Here is a 17,226-nt window from a genome sequence, read left to right as displayed (position 1 = left end):
TATGTTTCGGCAAGAATTTCATCATGCCAATGAGGAAAAGACAAGGAAAACATCTCGCTAACATACAGACGAAGAAAAATCGCTCAAGTATTATTACAGAATATCATAATATACGCGTAGTTAGTGAAGAGAGAGGGGAGGGTTGCGTAGTAAGGGTTGCGTAGTAACGCCCCATCTTGCCTGACAGCACACGTCACACTGTGCCCAAGGCTACGATCTTTGAGCAAAGAGATCTTCATTTATGATAAATAACAAAGTTTTGGTTTTTTAATACCTAAAATGGAATATGAAATTCATAATAATCATGATTTATTAAATTGTCTTTGTAAAAAGAGAGTACACCTTCGAGTTTCACCTCTGACATTCTCTTGCATTTACGTTTGTTTATCTTTGTTTCGGCAAGAATTTCATTATGCCAAAGAGGAAAATACAAGCAAAACATCTTGCTAACATACAGAAGAAGAAAATTCACTGTAATAAGCCGAGTTAGTGAAGGGGAGAGAGAGAATTGCATAGGAAGCAGTGCCCCAGGCTGCGATATATGAGCAAAGGGATCATCATTTATGATTAAATTATGATAAATAAAATAGTTTTGGTTTATTAATACACAAAAAAGAAATATACATTCATAGTAATCATTATATTTGTCTATAGAAATACGAAGGAAAACTTTGAACACCCGTATCTCAAAACTATACATATTGACCTTCAAAACCTATCTTCTCACTTAGTTTTAAAGCTATAACATTGGAATTTGGTATATAACTCAGAAAGAGCCCTTTTTTTCAATTTTTGTTTTGTAATTTTTTTAATAAATTTTTTTCTCCTGATTTATAGGGTTTATTTTTTTACCATATTGAAAAATTCATTTCTAGTAAAATAATGACTTTTAGAAAAAAAAACTCCTCATTCGATTGAAGGTCTACATCAGGTCTATATATGGTAGTAATCCCAGGTCTTAATATTAAATATCAAGGGAGGAGATAGAATTTGAAAAATGGTTATTTTCCGGATAAATCGCCCTGGCGTCACAAAACCGAAGGTCAGAGGCGAAAATCATATGCGGTTTGGAGATGTCCCAAGTTACCTTATTAAGTGGTATGAATATCAAAGTCCTGTCCTTAAAAAATGGCATTAGCCAGCCAGCCCCCTTAACCCTTAAACGCCGAAGCAGTAAAAAACAAATTGTCTCCCGTGTGCCGGAGGTGTTTCGGAGTGAGCGCGGAAGCGGAAAAAATATTTTTTTCAAAAAATCACAGCGCGCTTAGTTTTCAAGATTAGGAGTTCATTTTTGGCTCCTTTTTTTGTCATTGGCTGAAGTTTAGTATGCAACCATCAGAAATGAAAAAAATTATCATTATCATATACATATATAAATAATGCGATATATGATAGCGCAAAAACGAAATTTCATATATAATTGTATTCAAATCATGCTGTGTGCAAAAACGGTTAAAGGTAACAAGTTACTTTTTTTTCATTGTAATGTACACTAAATTGCAATCTTTTTGGTATACAACACATTGTAAAACGATAAAAGAGAAAATATTATCACAACGGAAATAAGAGAGCTACAACCTTCAAATATTTTTCGTTTTATTCTACATGAAATTGCGCACATTTCATATATAAAACTATGAAATGCGTAATATGAAACGGAGCAAATATTCCGAGAATGGGACGTACGCATTTCGGAGATTTGTGGCGGAGAATCCGCGGGCGGAGGGAAGGAAAGTTTTTTTTAAAATTCACCATAAATCTAAATATTGTGCTAGAGACTTCGAATTTGTTTCAAAATGAAGATAAATGACTGAATATTACTAGACTGTTAAGAGTTTTAGCTTACAATTGCGTTTTTCGACCATTTCGGTAGAGCCAAAGTTGACCGAACGTGGTTTTTTTCTATTTATCGTGATTTATATGCAAATATTTCAAAAATGAGAAAAGCTTCAACCATGGGTTGTTTTTAGTTGTATTGTGCATGAAATTGCACACATTTCCATATATAAAACTTTATGTAACGGCTAATTTTAAAATGGTGCAAACATTACCACAATCGCATGTATGATTTTTTTCGGAAGAGTTACCGCGCGGACTTAAGGAAAAAGTTTTTTCATAAATTCACCATAAGTCAAAATATTGTGCTAGAGACTTCCAATTAGTTGCAAAATTAAGGTAAATGATTGAATATTACTAAAATATAAGAGTTTTAGCTTACAATTGCGTTTTTCGACCATTTCGGTAGTCAAAGTTGACCGAAGGTTGAAATTTTGGCACTTATCGTTATTTATATGAAAATATCTCAAAACTGATAAAAGCTACAATCATGAGGTTATTGTATTCTACATAAAAATGCGCACATTTTCATATATAATACTCCATGTAACGGCTAATTTAAAATGGTACAAAAATTATGTCAAAGTGACGAAATAATTTCCGAGATGTGTCACAGATACTTTTTAGTGCGGTAAGAAAGAAATTCGCGCTTGCGCGCCTGCGTAACGATTGTAAACAATACAACACCTTGATCCGTGAACTGCCAGCATCCCCCAAGGCGCGTGATTCAAGAGTTTTTGGCTGGTAGGCCTAAAAGTATTTTTCCGCGAATTTTTAAAAAAACTTTTGTATGTCGGCTTAAAATACTTCCAGTTGGCACCCGAGAGACAAAAAATGTCGACGTAAAATACGTCCAGTCGGCGTTTAAGGGTTAATGGTTTAAAATACTCTCCCATTGGCTGGTGTCCTGCCAGTTCCACTTTGCTGATTGGAGGTTCCTCATCCTTTGTCATCATATTTCAAAACTATTTTTCAACTGATCAAAAATACTTGGCCAAATACTTTTGTATATTAAATCTGTATCATATGTATGTGGTTTGGCCTTGAAACTTGCTACTCTTGTTCCATTGAATATCTTGTGACTGCAGAATCTCTTATTGGATATGTAGCAAAAATAAGAGTAGTGCTTGGTTCAAATATGGGTATGATGAAGTAAACCCTAACAAAATGCAAAGTACGATTGTTAGAAAGTCTGGGAAATTGGTTCCCTCACCCAGATATTTTCATTGACAATGCTGATGTCTTCCATTACTTTCAGCCTCTGTAAAATTTTAGTTATAATTCTTGATGGCAAATTCATATCGAGAAACATATTTGATTTATCCCTTCATAAGGTACACAAAATATTAATACTTACAGAAGAAGGACTTTCAAGTTTTGGAGACCTGTTAATCCTGAGAAAATGTGATTCTTTTATCCTATTATGTGAATATTATTTCTTCATACCAAATGCTTTTGTTGTTGATTAAGCTGACATGAGTCTCACTTCATAATTAGTGTTTTTCTGCAAGTGTCAATATCACTACTGCATGAGAGCAGATTTATTATTTGGGAATCATAGATTATTGCTCTGTATATTGTAATGCCTCAGCTTACCAGAAAGGTCTGGCTTTCTGATAAGTAACGTTTCATTAAGTGCGAAGACCCTTTGCTACAGTCTACACTGGAACATTTAAGATATCCCAGAGCTGTTGGTAATTCCATATAATTCTTAGGCTAAGCTAATCTGTACTTTATACTTAACATTCAGTTATTCACAAAATGCATCACTTCTAAAATGTGGGTCTGCAAAGAAAATTCATTGTAGCCAAGGAGTAAAGAATTCCATTGTGTTAAGAGAGGGAACTACTTATTTACTATTTTTCCACCAATCTCCCTCCATTGTATGCAGACTTTTACTTACTCTTTAATACTTCCCTCTCAGTTTGAGCTACACAATCCAGTACAGTACGTATATTGCCAGGTTATTCTACCTTCTTCAGGATCTGCCAGTTTGCAATAATGTGATCACTTTATCTCTGATGTTTTTTTACTTATGCCAAACATTGAAAATTCCTATTCCATTGAAACCTTGTCATACCAAACATTTCTTATGACACTATCTGTTGCATTTGATAAATATTATTGCATCCATCTCAAATATCCAGTTTGTAACTTCTTAGTTTTCTTTATGGTCCCCAAAATTCTTGGTTTTGCATTTTTTTCTTTCATCTTTTGAACATACCTTAAGCTTGTCCTCTATCTCCATTTTTTCTTTAATTTTATGAAGTTGCCTTAGACTTCTTCCTTTTACGATTGCTCTTATTACTCAGTGATCTAACTACATTATCTCTTAACAGGCTTCCCTTACTGGTTTCATTAATGTTTCATATTTTGCTGTGATTACAGTAAGGGCTCAGTACTCATCCTTAACAGGCACCAATATTCATTTTAAATCCTTCCAACATACGTATATGCTGTTGTCATCACTCAAATGCTTGTGATAAAGTACATTTGTGTTACCCTGTGTCATTGTAATGCCCAAAACAAGCAATTAGTTTTTTTGGTGCCCAATTGAACACCTCTTAGATCTTTCTTGTGTGTGACTTTTCATGTGCATGTCCTTAATTGTCAAGATTGACTCTGGCCAGTTTTTATGGTACAGGGACAAACTAACAGCTGTTTATTTTAAAAATGATTTTCCTTTTAAACCTTCCAGCAATTTCCTACCTGCAGCAGCTTACTGTACTTTTCATATTATCTGTAGTTATGGTTTTTATAGCTTTCATCAACAGAATTTTCTATGTAAGTTTAATCTTAGTGTTAGAGATATGTATAAGGGTGGATGTGATCTAATTTTTTATTTTAATTTCTTGGTAGCGTGGAACGCTTCATGATGAATTAATGAACAGAGAAAAGGCAGGAACTCCCTTAGATGAGGTATGTATAGATTATAATGCAAATTTAGATGTGTTAGTATGTAACAAGAATTGCTATAGATTGATGTGTGCTTTGGCTGGAGTAATCTCTCATACATATTCTTTGAGTTATCAGTTACATACATATTTTATCTTCTATCAGTTTCATGCATATTTTATCCATAAAGATAATTTTGCATAGGTGGTTAAACAAATCTTCCCAGTAGAATGGATTTGAAGTATGTTAAGTACTGTTAACAGTTCTATTTGTCTTGATATGGAGGAGTGATAATGGCAGTTTAAATGAGCATAGTTGCAGAGGTTGGTTGTACATTTTGGTGTTTGTGAGTTGGCGGTTGGGGACAGTGTTGGTGTTGGCAGTTTGTTATGCTGGGTTGGAGTTGGTGTATGATTTGTCGTGTTGTTTTCGAGCTGTTGGTGGTTGTTTGCGTGGTGATTGGGGTGTTGTTTTTTTAGTTGTTGTACGGTTTTGGTGTTTGTCCGTCTTAGGTAGTGAAATTCTCGGCGGTTGTTGTGTCTCAACTAGCTTATATCCAGCGGACAGCACAGACTAGCCCAGAGTATCTAGAATCTGAGGTGAGTTCATGTGTTTATGTTTTGTGTGTTCTCTGTTCGGTAAACCAATTGTCCTGCACGTAATTAGTAAACGGTCCAGTGACTCTCAAGCTGGTCCTAGTGCCAGTAAAAAACAAAGAGTGGAAGCAACCCCAGATAGTGCCAGTAAAAAAACAAAGAGAAAAATTAACCCCAGATAGGTCCTTGATACCTGAAGTCCTTCTGGAGGGGGATTCCCCTTCCAAACAATAACCTCCCCTCCTCCCTCTCCATCTTCCATACGCTAACAAGAGTCTTCTGTAAAGGTAAGAGAGATTTTAAATGTTTATTTAACAACTAAGTAACTTACCCAGTAAGTACATAACTATTAGTTTCACTTATTCGCGGCAGTTTTCAACTCAAGATTCAGGGTAGTGACATCAATACTGTGACACTAAATCTCACACCTTAACGAGAGGGTTAGGAATCACACATCAGACTAGCTCATTCCATTTCTGCGACTCCTGGTGATACCATCTGGCGTCAGCAGCAGTTGTTCATTTTTCGCCGGTTATTTACCAGACTTCGGTATCCAAACCCAAAGTTGAGTAGCTTCAGCTGAAAGCTTCAGGATGAGTTTTTTTTTTTTTTTTTTTTTTTTTTTTTTTTTTTTTTTTTTTTTTTTTTTTACATCAATAGTTTGTTTTGTTCATATGTGGAACAAACCTTCAGTCTTAATCATAAGATAATCTTGCGCCAACTGGAAACTGGTTAAAAACAATCAAAGATTGTAAAGCAAGGCATCTGTGGCGTTTGGCTACTCCTGTGCATATGAGGCGGAAGCTAGTTGTCGACCAAGCACAGTATCTTGTGTCGCATTAGTCTTTCTTTGACTGCTTTGGAGAGTAGTCGCTTTTGCTCTCCTTCCAAGCTGGTTGCTTTGTTTCCCCATGTTTCTTAAAGTTTGTCTGTGTGTGATAGTGTTTATCATGGAGCCCTCAGAGTCTTCATGGCCTCGTCAACGCTTGTGTCCAGGCGTTCGGGGTTTTCCGTACTCCAGGTTTTTTGCTTGTACCATTACAGATCCCCATATGACATGCAGTAGGTGACAAAAATTTTTTTGTAATACTACTATTACTAATCCCTGCCCGGAATGTTGAGCCTGACCTAAGTCGCAGTGGAGGGTGTTTTACAAGAGGGAGCATCTCAGGGTTTCTACTTGTCCTTCTTAGGAGGGTTTTTTCTCCTTGTTTAAGACTTCAGTGGTCCCCCAGTATTCGCAGGGGATGTGTACCAGACCCCCGCAAATAGTTAGAATCTGCGAATAATTGGAACCCCTATAAAAACACTGAAAACGGCTTATTTTGGTAGGGAAAAGTCAAGAAAAACCCGCTAAAAATGTTTATACCTATTTTTAATAGTTTTATCACAAAAAGTGCATTTTATGATGAAATTGATAAAAAACCCATGAATTCCTAGATATTTCTCATATAAAAATACTGCTAATAGGCAAATTTCCTGCAAATAATTGGTAGACATGGTTCCAGAGAGAAATCCGCAAATCCATGATTCCGCGAATCCGGAGAACACGAATACGGGGGGGCCACTGTATTCAGCTTCACCCTCTTTGAGAAGCATTCCCCTGATTCAGTTGTACCACTATCGCCTTCTTTTTCTTCCATCAATTCGTCATTGGAAGTATCGTGAGTAGTACAGGATGAAATTGTATTTAATGTAGCCCCCCTCTCCCTCGGGATCTAATGTCCTTCCCGAGAGGGGGGAGGCTATACCATCTGTTTCATTTATTTCAGATTCAGAATCTAACAAGATAGCGGTTGTTTGGTTGTTGCTAGGCCTACGGGTCCCCCCCTCATTGGATGGCCTCCTTTCACATTTCTTGGAGGCTTCTCCTCCCCAGCCTCATTGGCAGTCCCACGTCCTTCAGGCCTACATTACTTTGCCTCTCGTGTGCTGCCTCCTAGTGGGATGCCTATGTCAATGTTGACACTGACCGGGTCACCTCTTATCGTTCCGTCCGTGAGGCCATTGACCATCGCTCCCATTCAAGATGTCGAGATATCACTCCTAGCATCCTCTTGGCCTATGATGTCAGCTATGGTGGGTTCTTCTTCGTCAGTCGTGGTGTCATCCCATTCGACTAAGACGTCATCGCTACCTCTCGTTGAGCCATTGGAGGCATTGTTTCAAGCTATGTTCAAGAGGCTGGACTGTTTTTGGGGGAAGTATTCTGCTCTATCTGGGATGAAGATTCATAGAAGGAGTGATTCTTCCCCTCCACCTTCTAGAGGAAGGAATTTTCTATCTATTGTTACGTTTTAAGCCCTGGCCTGAAGGGGCTCAAATACGTAAACGAAGATAGTTGAGGGAAAATGCAGAATAAATTAATTGAACTTACCTTAAAAGGATTTATAGTGTTAATTTACTCTAGAAGAGGTCGCCAGAAAACTCGACTAATTACTTTACATACATTTATTTACAGGAGGCTGCTTAATAGCCTGGGAAAGTAAATGCAACTTGTCCACGTGGGACCAATATTATCTCTCACAAGGGGATGGATAGTTGGCTAAAAATGCGGTTCACGTAAAAGCTGGCTTTCAAAATTGTTCATATGTCTTGCGGTAAAGCATCACTTGCGGTAAAGCATCACTTGCGGGCGCGAAGACTTGGACACGTGACTCAGGAGATCTGGAAGAAATCCCAGATTAGACACAAAATAATCAGAGTTCTTGCACAAGTTACAGTTACTCACTTTGTCTAACACACTGAGGAGGAACTCTTAGCGTTAAATGAAATATTCAATGACTTCATTTGTCTGGGACGATCACACAAGGGAAGCATGCGGCCACAAGGCAGTGAGAGGAACAAAGGAAATGTTCATTTGAGAATTAGAAGTTTGAATTTTGAAAATGGGGAGTCATTACGACACTAGGAGATAAGGAACTGGCAATATGACTGTTTCACAAGACGTACCTGGATGCCATAATCAGTGGACCTTTGTAGAAATGCGGCATCGGCATTGTCTCGGGTCTTGGTGTGCCAGACACGCCTTGTTAGGCCTAAATGGAAGTCTGGTGGCTGGACATCCGTCCGAGGTCATGACTGGAGGAGACTAAGGTCGAAGGCAGGTGTGTAGCATGGGTGTTGGGGGTCGGTCAGCTTAACCCCCCAAGAGCAGGGCATCCTGGAAACAGAACATACAGCCAGCAGAGGGTTCACAGGAAAAAGGAGCTTAAGACGTAGGCCTAATAAGTACCTGGCTACCTACACACTTCCTTTTGGGATACGTCCTTAAGGCTGAGAAGTCTTTATTTCCCCCCTTCTAACAGGAAATTCCTATCTCTGCCTGGCGTACTTTGGGTTCCCGCCTAAAATCAGCTGATATTTGGGTGAATATGGCTGCTCTTTTAGAAATAAAATACATTTAATACTGCTGGGAAGACAAGGCAGTCAATAAATGTAACACTATATACTCTGGAAGCAAAGCTAGTCGGGTGGGGAACAGGCGAAGTCTTCCTTTATTCATTTTCAATTGGGGGTGAACAAAGAATAATTGAACAACTTACGAATTAGAAAATGTATATCAGAAGACAAAACTCAAACTGTCTGAAGAAGATCATCCTGCGTCATTGCAGTGGCCGATTGGGCAGGTGCGATGGAACAGTAGACTACAGACTTCTGTTATATTGTGGGGTAAACAGAAAGATGATAAAGAGTCTAATAAGATATATCTCAGTCTGAAAATGTCTGAAAATCTCACAACGGCAAATGTGGAGCACAAGACATGGGCCTTACGCGAGAATTCCGAGCCAACCAGAGATCTAAGTCTGTGATGGCCGGGCAGAGAGATTTGAATTGGTAGGAAATCCTTGACAGAGGAGAAACAGAGAGAGAGAAGGCAGTATTCTGCTTATCACTCGACTCCTTATACTGAGTTGCCTGGTAGTGTATTCCATGTTGGAATGCATTTTAACAGAAACGGGAAGGAAAGAAACTGTCTTGTTCGGTGAAAATGAAAATTTTGTGGTGTTTGTAGATAAATGAAATGTGAGACTGTACATTCACTATTTGTACTACTATGCTTGTATTCATTACATTATCATGTACCCTTTCGCTATGAATATTAGTACTATTGATATAATAGTCTCATGTATAATATATACACCTCCTATGTACTTTATATCACATTTCAGTATTTCATTGTGAATATGGCAATGACCCGAGGACATGGGTAACATTGTATTTTTTCCTCCTCTTGCCATTGCATATCAGCGTGTCATCCAGTCTTCTCTCTTGACAGATGTCTCTCCATTCATTTGCATATATTAACTGTAATGAACCTACTAGATTATACAATGTTTCCTTCCTCCCTTCAAGAGAAACAGACGCAGGATGTAATATAAACCCTATTATGGCTCGATAAGGAGCCCCCAACATGGCGCAGTGATATATGAGCTTATATTTAGATCACAAACACGTAAAATATTTGTGTATACTTATTTTGTGTTTTTTTTATATACCTCCTGTGTACTTTATATCACATTTCAGTATTTCATTGTGAATATGGCAATGACCCGAGGACATGGGTAACATTGCATGTTTTCCTCCTATTGCCATTGCATATCAGCATGTCATCCAGTCTTCTCTCTTGACGGATGTCTCTCCATCCATTTGTATATATTAACTGTAATGAACCTACTAGTTTATAGTACACTGTTTCCTTTCTCCCTTCAAGAGAAACAATCGCAGGATGTAATAAACCCTATTATGGCTCGATATGGAGCCCCCAACATGGTGCAGTGATTTATGAGCTTATTATTTTTAGATCACAAACACGTAAAATATTTTTGTATACTTACATTTTGTTTTTTACATATATTTTTAGGTAAATACATAATAATTTTCTTTTAAATAATATTTCTTTTAAACAGTTTTGTCCTCCAGGGAAGAAACATTTCATAAATCAGTAACTTCTGTTTCAGGTGATGGTACTATCCATTTTCCGAGGAATTTGTGAGGCTGTCCAGTGTATGCATTCTGCCAAGCCACACGCTCTTGCTCATCGGGATATAAAAACTTCTAATGTTCTTCTAAAGGAAGATCTCACTCCATTGTTGATGGACTTGGGTATGTATGTGATCTTGGTAAGTTAAGAGAGCAACCACACCTGTCAGTAGACAGTACTTGTTACTCGAAATAACATTGAACAAATTTTATTTCCTAAATAAAATCTGTTGATGCCTTTATAACCAGTCAGACAGGTAAGAGGGACCCATATCATAAGGCAAAATATATTTTGTGTTCATGCAAAGATAAACTAGCTTTTACCTATACCTTTTGTAGTGTACATCAAAAATTGGTCTACATTTTCATAATGATACTTTGTTAAATAAAATGACAGCATCAGTTGAACTGATTTTATATTGAGTCTCTTCAATTTTACGTAATTCTCCTCTCTTCAGTTCTAATGTTAGAAAAACGCTGGCTTGGCTGGAGGGTTTGGCAGACTAATTCCTGAGGCTGGAAGTCAATGTTTCAGCCAACTCAATGGCTTATCTTCAAAATGGGTGAGGTGAATCTAGAGGGATGTTAGCAGACAGTGTATATAGGGGCCCAGTGCTGCAGAAAGGAGCAGTGCAGAATTTACCTTGGTAGGGGATTAGTGTTCCTGAATAAAGGCCTCTAGACATCAGTGGGTGACAAGAAGCCAAGAAATAAGAGAGCAGGCCAGCCAATGAGGGGGCTGGCATCTAGTTTGATTTGGAATCTGAAATAAAAGAAGCAGAATGTGTAGCCTCCTCCCTCTCGAAAAGGACATTCTATATCTCAAGGGAGAGGGACGCTGAACCGTCCAAAAAGCTGGAGCATGGAAACCCCTGAATGCCCGGGCACAAGCATTGACAAGAACTAGAAGAAGTGGAGGACTCCATGTAATCAAACAAAGCACATATACAAACACACTAAAACAAATGTCACAGGCAAACAAAGCAACTGTCTTGGGAAAGAGAGTATAGGCAACTAATTAATCTCCAAGGCGGTCAAAGAAAGACTGATGTGTAACGAGATTCTATGCCAGGTCGGTGACCAACTTCCACCTCTTATATGTAAGAGTTGCCAGATGCCACAGATTCCTTGCTTAACAATCTTTGATTGTTTTTAATCGGTTTCCAGCTTCCGCAAGAAAATTATCCTATTGTTAAGACCTCAGGTTTGTTAGCTCTGACAAATACAAATTTATTTTAAAATTTGTCATGTTTCCATGTAGAACACTGGAAAACGGTAGTCCTAGAAGAGTCGCTGCCAGAATTGATGGGACTCCTGATTGGGCTGCTTGCCGAGTCCAGGAGTGCCTGCAGGTGGCACCCTTCATGCATGGCAATATCACTAGGAGGAGAGTCTGCAGTGTAGTAATGTGTAGGGCTTCCAAAGGATGCACATGCAGTGATTTTCTACCACACTGTTGATAATTTTCATGTTAGAGGTTGTTGTATATCACTTTTTATTCTATTGCTGATAGCAGCTCTGACGTAGTTGTTTATTGTGCCCCCTTGAACATGGCAAGAAATTCTTTTGGAAGTACACAGTGAACATACTGATGCAGGAGCCAAGAGTCAAGGCATTCTGGGAGGTTCTGCATGAAGGGGCTTGGTTGCTAGTTTTCTTTTTGCAGATAGTAAGTGACGAGCTTGATCTCCTTATCCGAGTCTGCTGGGATGACATTCCTTTAATTATGGTCCAAAGGCATGCTTGTCTTTCTTTTACTTCTCATGAGGGCATAGGCACTGGTCATATCCATTGGAAGCCGGATGAGATCCTGGCAGAAGACCAGGTTTCAATTAATCACCAAGAACTAAGTACAGTTAAACATCGGTTTTCGTATGCCTCTCTCTTTGTGCATTTCGGTTATCACAGATTTTTTTTTTCTACAAAATTTTGTCATGGTTATCGTAAATTTCCTCGGTTTTTGTACATTCGTGAACGGGCCCTGTATCAAGTACCCAAACAAAGCATCCCGTCTTCTTTCATGACCCATTCTGGCTTTGTTTCTCACTGAGCTTGTAGTCCTCATCACCGTATGTATTTTTTGTTTTGTGCTAAATTTGCCATAAAAACCCATTGTAAAAGTAGCCATCATGGGGCTAAAGAAAGTTGCAAGTGCCAGACCAGAAATACGACTAAATTCAAGCAAGAACTTATGGCAAAGTATGAAAGTGGTGCATGTGTAGCTGATCTTGTTAGGATGTGCAAGTCAGTGTCGATGGATCAACTCTATTCTAGCAAAGAAACATGAAATCAAGGCAGCTGAATTTTCAAAAGGGGTCACGTCATTAGCAAAACAGAGACCACAATTTGTGGAAGATGTTGAGAAGCGTTGTTGGTTTGGATCAATGAAAAACAGTTAGTAGGGATAGTTTGTCTGAAGCGATCATTTGTGAGAAAGCTAGGACGTTGTATGCTGATTTAAATAAGAAAATGCCAACAAATAGTGCTGCTGTTAGTGATTTCAAGGCCAGCAGAGGCTGGTTTGAAAAATTCAGAAAGAGTGCGGGCATACATAGTGTCGTACAGCATGGGGAGGCTGCGAGCTCGGATAAGCATGCTGCCTAAAAATTTGTTGGTGAATTCAGAGTATCTTGAGGCTGAAGGATTCCTCCTTCAACAGGTCTTCAATTATGAGATAGGCCTGTTTTGGGAAAAAAATGGGAGGAAAGTTCACTGCCAGGGCACATGCCTGTGAAGGGATAGTCTAACACTCTTGGTCTGTGGGAATGGTAGTGGGATTTCAAAGTGAAGCCCCCACTTGTGTATCACTCTGAAACTCCCTGAGTGTTCAAGAAAAACAATATGATAAAGAATAAATTGCCTGTGATGTGGAAGGCCAATAAAAAGGCATGGGTCACAAGGCAAATTTTCGTTTGAGTGGGTAATTGAAGTGTTTGGCCCGAGTGTGAAAAAATACCTGCAAGAGAATCAATTGCCTGTCAAGTCCTCCTGGTAATGGACAATGCTTCTGCACATCCTCCATGCTTGGAAGACCAGCTGTTAGACAAATTTAAATTCATCTCTCATCACTGAAGTTCTTGCCCCCTAGTAAGCACCTCAGTGGCATGATCGGTATGGTCTTGGCCTGCCCCCTTGGTGGCCGCGAGTTCGATTCTCAGGCATTCCAGTGAGGTGTGAGAGATGTGTATTTCTGGTAATAGAAGTTCACTCTCGACGTGGTTTGGAAGTCACGTAAAGCTGTTGGTCCCGTTGCTTGCTGAATAACCACTGGTTCCATGCAACGTAAAAACACCATACAAACAAACCTAGTACCACTCTTCTCATTCAGCCCATGGACCAACAAATCATTTTAAACTTCAAGAAACTGTACACGAAGGCACTATTTCAAAGGTGCTTTGAAGTGACCTCAGACGCTGAATTGACCCTAAGAGAGTTCTGGAGGGATCACTTCAATGTCTTTAACTGCATAAGCCTTATAGCTAAGGCTTGGCAGGGAGTAACTGTGAACTCGGCTTGGAGAAAATTGTGACTAGTATCACCTCAACAAGGATTTTGTAGTGTTTTAGGCTGACCCTGATGACCCTACGCCTGTTGTGGTCTTTTGTGTCTCATGGGAAGTCCATGGGCTTGGATGTGAATGGCAAGGATGTGGAAGAGTTAGTAGATGCCCGCAGGGAAGAGCTAACCACTGAGGAGCTGCAAGACCTTCAGCAGGAACAGCAAGAGATGGCAGTTGAGGAATCCGAGGAGGAGGAGGAAGAGAGGGGCTACTGTAACTATTAAGTGATTAAAGAAATGTTTGCGAAATGGAGTGATATTAAAAATTTTGTTGAGACATACCATCCTAACAAAGATGTTGCAATCAGTGTCTAACATGCTTAATGACAACTCTTTGTATTATTTTAGGCAGATATTGAAGAGATGTCAGAAACAAATGTCTGGACAGTTTTGTTATTCGACAGGGGTCCAGTGACTCTCAAGCTGGTCCTAGTGCCAGTAAAAAACAAAATGAGGAAGTAACCTCAGACAGTGCCACTAAAAAACCCAGAGAAGTAACACCAGATAGGTCTTTGATACCTGAAGTCCTTCTGGAGGGGGAATCCCCTTCTAAACAGTAACCTCTCCTCCTCACTCTCCCCTTCTCTCTGTCTTCCATACACTAAAAAGTGTCTTCTATAAAGGTAAGAGTGATGGTAAATGTTCATTACTCATTTGTATTTATTTCTTATTGTTTTCTGTATGTAAAAGTATGTCGATTCCCTTTAAAAGGTATTTTTTGTTAATATTTTCTGGGGTCTGGAATGCATTAATACTATTTATATTATTCCTTACAGGAATTATTGCTTCGGTTTTTGTACGTTTTGGATATCGTTGGAGGTTCCGGAATGGATTATGTACAAAAACTGAGGTTCCATTGTAGTCGACAAAATGCACAAACAACAGGATCACTGAGGTGGTCAATGCCACCTCCAATGCCCTGTGTCTGTTAGTGGTTGTAGAGGACCCCAGCCTTTGCATACTGTATACTATAAGAATGTAAAGATGCACAAGCCATGTAACTTTTATGCCCTGTTATTAGCCATATTCTGACCCTGATGTACCAGTTTGCAAGGAAGTTGAATGCCATTTTGACCTCTAAGTCACTGATGGTCATAGTCAGAAGTCTTATGAGTTCTTGGAAACCCTTAAATCGGCATCCCTTGAGGAGTCATCACCTTGACGGATATGTAGTCACTCTTGACCAACATACCTGTGGATGAAATAATAAAATAAAAATAACTGATTATGCATCTGCAGACTTGCCACTCCATCGAACATCCCAGAACATGCCCACCAAGTACCCTTTGCAATTTGCATCCTAAGGTCCCTTTTACCCAAGAACCCCTTTGCAATTTGCATTCAAAGGTCCCTTTTACCACCCATATGTGCACCCAAAAGGATGGAGTAGCAATGGGTTCTCCCTTCAGAGTGCACTTTTCCAATTTCAACATGGGTGCCAGAGAGCAGTGATTATCTGCCATCAGAGAAAAGCCACTGATGTAAGTCCATATCTATGATACCTTTGTCAGTGCCAGCACTGAGGAGGAAATGAGAGTGCTTGTGACATGCCTTCCTTGCCCACAGTTGTTGCAATTTCACCACAGAATACAGCCATGGCTGTTGCCTCCCTTTCCTCAACATCATCATAGAGCAATGGAAGGAACACCTATTATGAGGTTTTATACTAAAACTATGATGCTTGGGGTTTGGAGATATCATTTCTCTCAGATATAACATGAACATATTATGTATATCATGAACATAGAATTAAAATAATTTGACTGCTGCTGCCATTTTGTTAAATAAAACGTTTATGTGAGATCTTCCTTTCAGTAATAATAATAATTTGAATTAATCTTTTATTGAGTCTTCTCAGTTTTCCTTGACTCCTCTTCTGTGTTAATACAAGCGGTTCCTTGGTTAATGGCAATTGAGTCAGTTTTCCTTGACTACTCCTTTTCTACATTAAAAAGGCAGTCTCTTGCTTAATGGCAAGGGTTCCTCTCCTGGGTGAGTGTCGCTAACTGAAAATCAGCAATAATAGCACTGATAAACTGCTTAAAGGTGCCGTTAATGGGATATTAGCGCTGCTAACCGGAGATCAGTGCCAACAAACCATTTACTGATGTTGATAAACTGCTTGGTGGCACTGAAAATAGCTTACTGGTGCCAAAACTCCAGTTAAGGGTGTCGCTTTACAATGGCCATAAAACCAGATCACCGTTAACCGATGCTGCCATTAAGTGGGGACTGCCTGTGTTGGTCAGTAGTTGGCCAATGTAGTAAATTCACTGTATCACCTTCCACCTTACCGTTTTACCAGATGCTATAGCAACAAGGTAGACCAACTACTCCAACACAGACTTTCACCACAGTTCCTGTCAATAGATATCTATTCTCAAATAGCTTCTGCTAAGAAAGTATCTACTTTTGACCAAGCCTCTTGCACATTGGATGAAGGGGAGCAAGTCACTACCTTGACACACTCGGCCAGTTGCAAGTAAAGAAAGAAAAAGCAATATTTAATACTCAGACAAACAGTACATTCATAAATAAGATACTCACAAAAACATTAGAAACAAAAAAAACAGAAATAAATTTTATCCTACAAAATCAAACTTCTAAATGCCACCACAGCATCTGCCTGGAGGACGCAAGCAATGGGGACTACAGTACATTAATGACATCTTTGTCAGTGCTGGATTGGAAGTTGAGATAGAGCACGTGAGACAAGCCTTCCACACTCACAGTTGTTTCAACTTGACTATTGAATAAAGCAACAATTGTCACCTCCCCTTCCTGGACATCCTCATCGAGCAATGGGAGGGGCACTTCACTAAGAGGTTGTACATATATGAAACCCACAAACCTGGGCATGTGTCTGAATGGAGAGAGTGAGTGCTCCATGAAATAGAAATATGCCATGAGTGCCTACATCAGAAGAATATCTTGTTCTACTCCTCTTGGAAGGAGACATGCAGAGCTGGAACATGTTGCCCAAGATCTTATCATTAACCCTTAGGAGCCGGGGTAATGAATCCATATGCAGCACCCCAGGCCAGCAAAACTTTGAGGTTAGGTAATTTAAGAAAAAAATCACATCAATGGAAAGAAAAAGATATCCAAATGCACATGGTTAAGAAAAAAGTTGAAAATGACTACCATACAACCCCTTGTGGGACCTCTTTTACAAAACAATCTTAAATTTGATGAAGTTATACATGCTTTTTCTAATAAATAAATTAATTATATTTTGTAAAATTATAATTACAGCTCACACAATATCTGTTTTAAGAAAAAGTTAGTAATGAATTCTAAGCATATTTGTTGTAAAACGTTTAACGTAAATTTCATAAAAGATAAGAACTAAAGCCAA

General features: G+C 38.9%; 1 protein-coding gene across 1 annotated transcript in view; it reads left to right on the top strand.

The window, feature by feature from the left end:
• The window catches only part of LOC135211076 (serine/threonine-protein kinase 16-like), a gene marked incomplete at its 5' end in the record, with an annotated part of 77,666 nt that overhangs the window by 36,756 nt on the left and 23,684 nt on the right, over positions 1–17,226 (top strand). Inside the window, 2 exon segments of the mRNA XM_064244134.1 lie at positions 4,696–4,755; positions 10,289–10,433. Coding sequence (XP_064100204.1) covers positions 4,696–4,755; positions 10,289–10,433 — 205 coding nt within the window.

Source organism: Macrobrachium nipponense, chromosome 4, assembly GCF_015104395.2.
Source record: "Macrobrachium nipponense isolate FS-2020 chromosome 4, ASM1510439v2, whole genome shotgun sequence".
NCBI lineage: Eukaryota > Metazoa > Arthropoda > Malacostraca > Decapoda > Palaemonidae > Macrobrachium > Macrobrachium nipponense.
The sequence above is the reverse complement of the archived record's forward strand: the minus strand, read 5'-3'. Positions and strand labels throughout refer to the sequence as shown.